Here is a 10,307-nt window from a genome sequence, read left to right on the forward strand (position 1 = left end):
TCAGCTTTTTCGTCTACTTGGTATTTATTCGTCATACGGTCACACGGCGCACATGGTGTGCGGTAACAACTTTTTTGCCGGCAAAGAAATGTAAATTCAGCCATGATCCGGACGATTTCTATCCGCTGGCTGCAGCAGCGTATTGGGGACAACCGGCCCTCCGCCTGGCTGGTGGGCAGCTCAAGGAGCTTCTTCGCCCGCAGCCTGAGCACCACCAATCAGGTCAAGGCCGAAACGGAGGAGTCCCTGGCCAAAGTGGTGGAGCCCTCGCAGGCGGAGCTGTTGCGCGAATTTGCCCGCATGCCGGTGGAGCGCATCCGGAACTTTAGCATCATTGCGCATGTGGATCACGGCAAGAGCACATTGGCTGACCGGCTGCTAGAGCTCACGGGAGCCATTGCACGGAATGCCGGGCAGCATCAGGTGCTGGACAGCCTGCAAGTGGAGCGGGAGCGCGGGATCACGGTCAAGGCCCAGACCGCATCGATCTTCCACCGTCACAGGGGACAGCTTTATCTGCTCAACCTTATTGACACTCCTGGTCACGTCGATTTCTCCAATGAAGTGGGTTTCAGGTCAAAAGTCAGCTAATTATTTTGCTAATCATTGCGCATTACACAGGTTTCCCGATCTCTGGCTGCCTGCGATGGTGTGGTACTCCTGGTGGACGCATGTCACGGTGTTCAGGCTCAAACCGTGGCCAACTATCACCTAGCCAAGCAACGGCAGCTGGCAGTGGTCCCCGTGCTCAACAAGATAGACATCAAGCACGCAAACCCTGATCAAGTCTGCCAGGATCTAAAGCTGTTGTTCGGCATAGATCCTGATCAGGTGCTGCGCGTGTCCGCCAAGCTGGGCACCGGCGTATCTGAAGTCTTAGAAAGGGTAATAGAAACAGTGCCGCCCCCACAAGTTCAACGGGACAGCGACTTCCGGGCCCTAATCTTTGACAGCTGGTTCGACAAGTATCGCGGAGCCCTTAATCTAATTTATGTGCTGAATGGCAAGCTAGAGCAGAACCAGGACATTCAGTCGCTGGCCACCAAGAAGGTGTATCCCGTAAAAAGCATCTCTGTGTTGCGACCAGCCGAGTGTCCTGTTCCGGATCTATCCGCTGGTCAAGTGGGTTTGATTGCTTGCAATATGCGAAACAGCAAGGAGTCCATTGTGGGCGACACCATCCACCTGAAGAATCAATCAGTCCCCGCCGCAGGTAGCTATCGTCCGCAACAGCCGCTTGTTTTTGCGGGAGTTTTTCCCGCCGATCAGTCAAAACATGTCGCCTTGCGCAGTGCCATCGATAAAATGGTACTCAATGACTCAGCGGTCACTGTAAAAGTAGATTCCAGCCCGGCTTTGGGACAAGGCTGGCGTTTGGGCTTTCTAGGACTTCTGCACATGGAGGTCTTCTGCCAGCGTCTGGAGCAGGAGCATGGTGCCGAGCCCATAATCACAGCGCCCTCCGTCACATATCGTTTGGTATTGAGTAATCCAAAGATGATCAGGCAACAGGGTCGCGATACCATGGATATTTCCAACGCAGCCCTCTTCCCGGAACCGTATTCCATCAAGGAGTACTATGAACCCCTGGTTTTGGGCACCATCATCACGCCCACGGAGTATGTTGGACAGGTGATCAGCCTGTGTGTGGAGCGACGGGGATTGCAGCAGAGTTCGGTGAACATCGACGAGACCCGTGTGCTAATGAAGTACGTCTTGCCGTTAAGCGAGATCATCCTGGACTTCCACGACCGTCTCAAGTCATTGAGCTCTGGCTACGCTAGTTTCAGCTACGAAGACCACGGCTATCATCCTTCGCACTTGGTTCGTTTGGACATCCATCTGAACGGCAAGCCCGTGGAGGAGCTGTGCCGCATTGTCCATGTGTCTAAGGCAACGGGCGTGGCTCGGCAGATGGTTCTGAAGTTGCGGGAGCTTATTCCGAAACAGATGATACAGATCGCTATCCAGGCATGCGTGGGCAGCAAAGTGCTCGCGCGCGAGACCATCAAGGCGTATCGCAAGGATGTGACAGCCAAGCTCTACGGAGGGGATGTCACCCGGCGGATGAAGCTGCTCAAGCAGCAGGCCGAGGGCAAGAAGAAGATGCGCATGTTCGCCAACATCCGCGTGCCGCACGAGACCTTCATCAATGTGCTCAAGCGGTAGGATCAATCCCGACCAGAACATCACTTATCGAAGCTGTTTGTGACCAATTTAGGTGAGTGACTGTTGTCATTTTATAAAATATAAAGCTAGATATAACTATTTCTTAATCAATTGATGGCTTTAATCATTTTGATGTTTCCTTCCCCAATTCGTTTGAATTCAAACCTAAATATTTAGCATCGTTTAAAAAATACTTCAGGGTGGGGCTGTCGCTTATCACCCTTATGCACCCTTCACCCGCCCCCATTTTCCTTTCCAGTTTCCGCGGTTTGTGCGATACGTCTTATCATTGGCTCTTGGCTGTAAATAGAATAATAATTCCGTCTTATGATAATATACCCGCGGAATTGGGCGCGGTTGCAGAAAGCCCCTTTTTAAAGTTCATTAACATTAGAGCTAGACTAAAACTAGCACAAATCAAACTGAAAAGTGCGATAGTGCAGAGCATTACTAATTTTTTACTAGTTTTCGAAGTGGTTATTGGTTTTTCATAGCCCACTGCTTTGACATCGCAGCCAATTCTTATTAAATAGTTATTTATTTATGTGAATAAATTGTCATAACGATAATACATATATATACCCGGTCAAAGATCTTGATCAAAATCCCCATCCGAGCCGAGTCATCGCTGTTTGTTCGTCAGGATTATACGATCTCGAAACATCGGAGTAAACATACATATGTACACATTTTAGTGACGTTCACGCAAATCAAGTTTAGTTTTGAACGTGATTCGTATTGGTGTATTAAACAGTAATGAATAATGAAATCTCTAAAGCTATTACGTCGGTTCTTCGGTACTCGGCAATCTTCCTTTCTTAGTAACCAGTACACTTGAGTCATTAATAAGTTTTCACAAAATCATGTTCGAAAAGGAAATTTCAAATCCTTTCAGTTTCGAAAAAAATAATGAGTATTTAAAGTTTAGCACAATCTTTAATGATTTCTGCATCATTATTTTTAGTAATTCGCTACTGATGAATACAACATATTTCTATTGAAGAAGAAAGGTTATTTAGGTTTCTTACCTATTAGCATTTCCAACAGGGGTTTCCCTCATTTAGTTTGGCCTTGACCATATTGTTGTTGTGTTAGTGGGTCGCCCGCAGAAGGAAAACCACAGGGAAGAAGAAGAGCCGGAGACAGTCGGACACAAAAATCGAATTTCCCTGACCCTGAAAACTGCCACCAAGCAACATGCAACCAAACTCACAGACAACAGTCACAAGTAGGGAGAGAAGAGAGAGAGTGAGAGAGCTAGAAATAGTGCATAACGGTATCACCAGCCGCCCCAAAATCATACGTAAATACAGTGCACGCCCAAAGTAGTGAACCGTCCGTTTTAAAATATGTTTAAGCAGTCAAATTATTTTTCAATTCAATTGAATTTCAATTTCAAGTCTAGTACTTTAATTTCACTAATACTCGTTTTTATATAAAAGCTTTTGAGTCTAATTAATTTTAACATGTGAAAGAAATGATTATTTGAATATTTTTGAAACATTTATTTTGTGCAAAAAGACGAAAGTTACAACTTATAATCAAATACTCAGTTGGTCAACCATTGGTTCACTGTATCGAGAGCAGATGGTATTCGGCGGACTGTGTGTGTGAGATAGCCAGTTCGTTGGGTCGCTTGTGTCGCTCTCACAGCCGAAAAATGAGAGACGAGTGAACTGAAGTGAACCTCCAAACCTGAACCGTCGAGTGTGGGGTGGGTGGTGAATTGCAGGGGGTGGCGGTGGATGGGTTGTTGTTTTGCCGTTTATTTCGCTCTGCATGTGTGTGTGTGACCTTGAAAAACAATAACATTGTTGTTGCCCCTGGCTTGGGCAAAAATGCAAATTGCAAACAAACCGAATCGGCAACCGTTCGAGCAAAACTGTTAAATGCGGTTATGCAATAAAAAAGCACGGCAATAGGTTTCGTTTGGGCAAGGAAGAGGGGTGGGGGTGGGTGTATTTCCATGTATATAGATTGCACATATGTAGAATACGCACACAGTCACTAATAGTGAAATTTGTGGATCAACTTGTTGCAAAAAAAGTCGAAGAGGGTAGAATAATTCACCCAGGCTGAGAACGACTTTTTTAATTTACAGATTCAAACCACTTTTTGTGCATCATACCCATTTCAGGGTAATACAATTCGTTGCTTTTAATTAGAAAATTGAAAAATAGTTACTTTATTATCTTATGCATTTTGAATCATTTTTGAAAGTTTTCGAAAATGTTTCCCAATACTTTTATTAAGGTTTCTTAATTTTATTGCAACAATGTGCAGATTCATGGATTCTCAAAACTTACGTTTTTTCAAATCCCCTTTCAAGAAATGAACTGTACTCTGTGCGACTCTCCCCGTGACAACAAGAACAAAGCCAAAACAGCTGAGCGAGTGCAGCAGGTGCAACAGAGATGGCTGCACTCTTCCGTCCCACTCGTCAAACGGTTACTTTGTTATTGTTTTTGGAGAGAGGCTACCAAGTGTGTATGTGTGAATACGGATGCGCTGCGGATATGGGGAGCTCACATACACTCACACGTACAGGGGGCGCCTGCAGAAAGAAAAAGTAAAATAAAATACATTTCGCTCTTGTGTTGTTGTTGCTGCTGAGCGCAATTAAACGTCAGCAGCGACGCCACGCACAGTGGGGCCAATTGGGGGCTCCACTCAATTTCGCAGTCAAGTTAATGCCAGTAAAAACTGAACTAGGGGTTCACAGAAACTTTCGAGAATTATTTATTATATAAAAAAGTTATACAAATGTTTAATATTTAAATAAACACACAGCGCACCCAAATTTCAAAACGTTGGAACATTACACATTACACATTGGCATTACACTAATTTGTTCAACTTGAAGGAAATTTTGCAATCAGGCCCACAGTGCGAGTTGACGTCTCCACATCGTCGTCTTTGCTGCCGACGTTGCTGCTTCTGGCCGCCGCACAAAAACACAAAAACAGAAAACACAGTCAGTTTTCATTCTCATTTGACATCATCAACATTGAAATTTAATTAAACGAGAGCAGAGTCTTCGGTTCGAGGCAATAGTTTCATTCAAGTAAAGCGCGATTTGAACAAACTTTTATTTACGACAAGGCAATAAAAAACACTTTTCATTTAGCATTATTGCTTTATGCGAAAATACCCTAAAAACTAAGCGACGCGCAAAAAATATCAAACGTCATCAGCTGTTCTTTGTTGGTGTGTGTGTGAGAGTGTGTGAGCTTTATATGCGGGCGAACTCAATGTGTTTGTGCTGCTTTTATATTTTGTTTTTATTTTTTTATATTTTTTTTATTATGTTAAAGTCAAATAGAGAACCTAACCTAAAAAACTAGAACTAAACGTTTGAAGGTTATGAACAGACCTGTCCCTCCCACCGCCGAACGCCCCTTTTAAAACTTGGCCTTGACCGTGTGCATCTGTGTGTGTGAGAGTGAACGAGATGGAAAGAGATGGGCAACGGTAACCAACAGCTGACAGCTGCATTTTACTTTGCCAGGTGGCAACGCTGGTACCACGATCCTCTTCCCCTCTCTTTCCCTCCAAAAATGTCCACAATAACAACAAAGGCAGTGCGTTGCTCGCACAAACAAATAAGTAGAATAACAAAGCAACAAGAACAGAACAGCAACAACAATGCGTTAATCAAGTTCAAAGCGAACTTTGCGAAAAAGAGAGAAGCCAACGCACTCGCTCTCTTCTCAAGCGCTCTCCCGCTCGCACACACACACAAACACATACAAGCCAACGCTCAGCTGTACACGTAGCCTGTTTTCGTTTTTTTGTTTTCCTTTTTCCATTTCTTTATTTGTGTGTTTTGTTTGTCACATAATTGTGCAATAGCAGAACAAAAAACAAGTATTTATCGATATTAAAAACTATTATTAAACTTTGCATTCAGTATTGGAAGTAAAACGTATCTTATGCACAAAACGCACAGATAATGTTACTTGTTATTAAACTAAGCACTAAAGAAAGCGAGTGAATTTTGTCTGTGCTTCAATACTAGCTTTAATTATCTAAAAAATCGTGCAAAAATTTCTACACATTATTGGGGAAAGGTTTGTAATCATATTAGGCTTATCCAATTGATCATAATAATCAAATTTTTTGTTATGTTCCTGTTGTTGTTAACCTTCAGAAGCAGTGTTGTAAAATTTTGCAAGTCAATAAGTAACCGTAACTTTTTTTTTAGTGCGTTGCATTTTGCAGTTGCTTTATTTATTTTTTTTTAGCAAATATTTAAATGCTTATTTGTTCATAGACTGTTTTCTTTTTTGTATTAGTTTTTATGTATGCGTATGGGATTCGCATAAATTTCATAACAATGAAAAAATCGCTTTGTTTGTGTGCGTTGAGTTTTTATTTTTGTTTAAGGAAATTTTGTGTGAGAAAAAAAGAGAAAGAGAAAAGGCGTCACAGCACGCACAAACACACACGCACAGCTGATCTATCTCGCTCGCTCTCTTTCTCTGGAAATTTGTAAACAACTCAATATCGCAAAATCCAGAGCTGCCAATTAGTTTTTTATTTTCCAGCCACACTGGCAGCGCCGTTTTCTTGCATTTGTGAAATTCACCCACTAAAAAGCACTTAAATTGTTCCATACTTGCAGCGTAATATGTTCGAGGATCGGGACTAGACAAATAGGTGGAAAACGAAAGCTAGGAACATGATCAACGGCCTGAGCGTTGGCGGTGGTCAGCAGGTGGCGCAGGTGACGCCAACAGGTGCTGCAATTAAATTGCACTTTGCCTACAACAACAGCAACAACAACAGCAGCAGCAACAAAAACAACTACAATAACCTTAAAACAGCGGAGCCAAAAATGAGCAACAACAAGCACTACGCGGGCAGAGCGCTGAAAATAGTTGAGAAGATACCAGGAGCAAGTGGAGTAATCGCCGCCACAAACGCCAACCAAGGAGCAGGAAGCCTTGTGGGATTTTCTCCGGCAACGGCATCCTATGTTTCAGGCTTGTCCAGGGATTTCTTGATATCCAGAGAACTTTCCCAAAGATCGGGAGATTTCCTGACAGCTGCTGCAAAAATGGTATCCCAAATGGGAGCAGGCGAACTCCGCTGGATGCCAATGCCCAGGACCAAAGATAAGCCATCGAACGCAGAAGCTAAAACATTGGAAAGGGAAGCACACGGATCACCTGAAAATGCAGCCAAAAGTGCCTTAGCTGACCCCCAGCCTCAGCGCACCGAAGACCAAGAAAATGCCTTTCGGCGCATCGAGGATGTGCACAACTATGCCAAGTTGCAGGACTGCAGCAGCGACACCGACGACGAGGACGACGAAGAGGAAGATCTCGATGAGGAGGAGGAGGATGATGAGGAAGAGGAGGAGGCGGAGATCCAAGTGCAGTTGCCTGTGCAGCAGGAGGTCACGCGCATTCGTCGCGAGGCCGCCGAAGAACATGTGGACGTGGACGTGGTCACAGTGCCGCAGCCGGAGCAGGATCAAGATAGCCATCAAGTAGAGCCGCGACAGCTTCAGCAGGATCAGGCAGCTGATACCACACGACCGGAGCATCATGCCCGCCGCCCCATGAATGCCTTCCTCATATTCTGCAAGAGACACCGCGGTATCGTCAAGGAGCGTTACAAAACCTTGGAGAACCGGTGGGTTTTTGCCAGCTGCACCCATTTGGGTTGCGGGAAAATTACTGTCGCTGTTTTCCTATTTTAGTGCCATTACGAAGATACTGGGCGACTGGTGGGCCGCTCTCGACGAGCAGGAGAAACACTGCTTCACAGATCTGGCACAGCAGGTGAGGATCATAGCCATACCATCATTACCCGTGCAAATACTTTACTTTTGCTGAACAAGCCTGTAGTGCGTTGTGTTCAAAGAGTTTTATTGAATTGAATTGATTTTCTTTTGTAGAACAAAGACGCCTTCTTCAATGCTAATCCAAACTTCAAGTGGTACAAACTGCCAGCTCCGCCGCTGCGAACACTGGCTACCCGTCCCAGCAACGCGGCTGCTGCTTTGCTCATCCCCAACGAAGATCAGCCGCAGCAACAGGTGCCGACTTCCCTGCAAATGCAGTGGGCAGAGCGAGGGGAGATGCCTCGTGCTATGCTGCGCCCCAACTACTTTAAACTGGCAGACGAAACGCAGATGGGCGAGCTAAGCTCCCTACTGCAAGTTCAAGTACAAGAAAAGGACTTCGCCCTGCAGCAGGTGCTTAGCGAGACAAGTCAGTTTCTATCTGCCCACATGCCAGGTGGCAATTCCGATGGGAATGGCAATAAGCGCTCCTTGCAGGACAGCAACTCGAGCAACTCCAGCGAGGAGGAGGCGGCCAGTGGTAGCTCGCCCAATAAGAAGGTCAAGTCATCACGCTCCTGCAAGGGCAAGATTTATCAGGAATTGGTCAACTCCGGTCAATTGGCGGCCATAGCTAAAAAGAGCAAGGCTCGCTCGCCGCCGGCCGGAGGTATGGGTGGAAACTTTGTGGACATCCCGTTAGATGCGGGCCCCAATACACCGCCCGTTTCGCCACCGGAACGCCAGGGTACAAGTCCGGATTCCATGCAAAAACATATGAGGAGCGTTTCCGAGTCAAGCAGCAGTGGTTTCTTTGATCTCGAGGAGAAAATCAAAGAGCTGCCGGCCCTCAGCTTGGACGCTTACCTGCAGCGCAAACGTAGCACCAAAAAGAAGAAGAAGTTTAGCGGCACCAAGAAACAGAGGAATTCAAACAGCACAAGTGGTGCATCAGCAGCTTCGAATGCAACAGCAGTAGATGCTACGGCAAAAGGAGCAGTCCCAGCAACTAACGAGCACCTGGTGAGGATCAAGCAGCAGCAGCAGCAACTGCAGGCCGTGGGTAGCCAGCGACGAAAGGCGCGCAAAGAAAGTATCACTCGGCGCGATGTCAGTGCCATTGAACAGGAGGTGGCCTCAATTCTGCCTCTGACCATTAATGGCAGCTACTACTTCAACCAGAGCGGTACTCCCAAGGCGGTGAATGCCTCTGTAACCTCGTCGTCGGCCTCGCCACCGCTGTCTTCGAACTCCTCGTCGTCATCCTCGTCGCTCTCCTCGCAGGCGGCCTTCGACGTGACCTCCTCTACCTCAGATCTACTCATTCTGGCCGAAGTGGCCGCCAACCGCACTGAGCTGACCAAGTCCAACTAGCGCCTGAAACACCACTAACATCAGCAGCTCCACTGGCTGTCCAGCATTACCACCAAATAGTTAGCCCAAATTAAAATAGGGAACTGCAAGATTGTCATAACTTCTAAAAGATATATTCACATATATCATAATCTTATAATTTGAAATTCTGTTTAGATATTTCAACTATTTCCTGTTTACCATATTATATAGTTTTTAAGGAAGAAAACAGTTATTCATATCATCCATTACGTCAGAGCTGAGGAATAATACTTTATATTCAATTTATACATACATGGGTTTTAACATGATTTTCGGCTTATGTGCACACATATTCGAAATATTCAGTTCTTATTCATATTATCAATCGAAAACTAAACTAAATGTATCTCCTCATTTGTCGCCTTTATGATAGTCTTGCGGTTAAGTTGAGCACCCCTTTTCGATACTTACAATCTTGAAAGCTATTTGCTGGTAGTGCCTTATGGAGATGGAAAAACAGACATTCGTTGATCTACAATTTAGTCAATAATATTATGTAATTACAAAAAAAATGCAAGCCAGCAGAAGAGAATACGAAAAGAGAGTCGCGGCGATAGCGAATTATGTATTGTTTGTTATGACGGCGGTAGGAGGAGATCCGCGTCAGTTTCACACGCATATATCTATATATTTGGTATTTAGATAACTTGTTCTGTTTTTTTCTTGTTAAGTTTCTCCTTTTTCGGGCCGCGTTCGTATAAGCAGCAAAATCAACAGCAGCGAACGTTCATTAAATGTTAATTTTTATTATTTCAAATATATAGTCGTAACTTATTGCTATATTTGTCAAAACGCAAACAATTTGCAACCAAAAATATATTCATTTTAAAGTGGAAACATGGGAATTTTCATTTGAAGAGCCAATATTGCAATATTTAATTATGAATTCCAAGATAGTAAGTACTATATATGTACATATACATATATATATATACTCAATATATATATGTAT

The 10,307-nt window shown here is 44.6% G+C and overlaps 2 protein-coding genes across 5 annotated transcripts; both read left to right on the forward strand.

The window, feature by feature from the left end:
• Window positions 1–6: 6 nt before the first annotated feature.
• On the forward strand, window positions 7–10,186 carry LOC6549952. Of its 4 annotated transcripts, XM_015155922.2 has the most exons (5): window positions 7–564; window positions 622–2,221; window positions 6,794–7,809; window positions 7,877–7,958; window positions 8,075–10,186. In XM_015155922.2, the coding sequence occupies exons 3-5, from the start codon at window positions 6,851–6,853 to the stop codon at window positions 9,332–9,334; spliced, it is 2,301 nt and encodes a 766-aa protein (XP_015011408.1). In that variant the 5' UTR covers window positions 7–564; window positions 622–2,221; window positions 6,794–6,850; the 3' UTR covers window positions 9,335–10,186. The 4 variants fall into 4 exon arrangements, with proteins under 4 accessions (XP_015011408.1, XP_026837541.1, XP_001978691.1 ...); XM_026981740.1 differs by lacking the exons at window positions 7–564; window positions 622–2,221 and adding an exon at window positions 5,068–5,376; XM_001978655.3 differs by lacking the exons at window positions 7–564; window positions 622–2,221 and adding an exon at window positions 5,068–5,233.
• On the forward strand, window positions 103–2,169 carry LOC6549951 (translation factor waclaw, mitochondrial). The gene is made up of 2 exons (XM_001978654.3): window positions 103–564; window positions 622–2,169. The coding sequence occupies exons 1-2, from the start codon at window positions 103–105 to the stop codon at window positions 2,167–2,169; spliced, it is 2,010 nt and encodes a 669-aa protein (XP_001978690.3).
• Window positions 10,187–10,307: the final 121 nt, after the last annotated feature.

Source organism: Drosophila erecta, unplaced genomic scaffold, assembly GCF_003286155.1.
Source record: "Drosophila erecta strain 14021-0224.00,06,07 unplaced genomic scaffold, DereRS2 tig00000126-arrow-pilon, whole genome shotgun sequence".
In the NCBI taxonomy this organism is placed as follows: Eukaryota; Metazoa; Arthropoda; class Insecta; order Diptera; family Drosophilidae; genus Drosophila; species Drosophila erecta.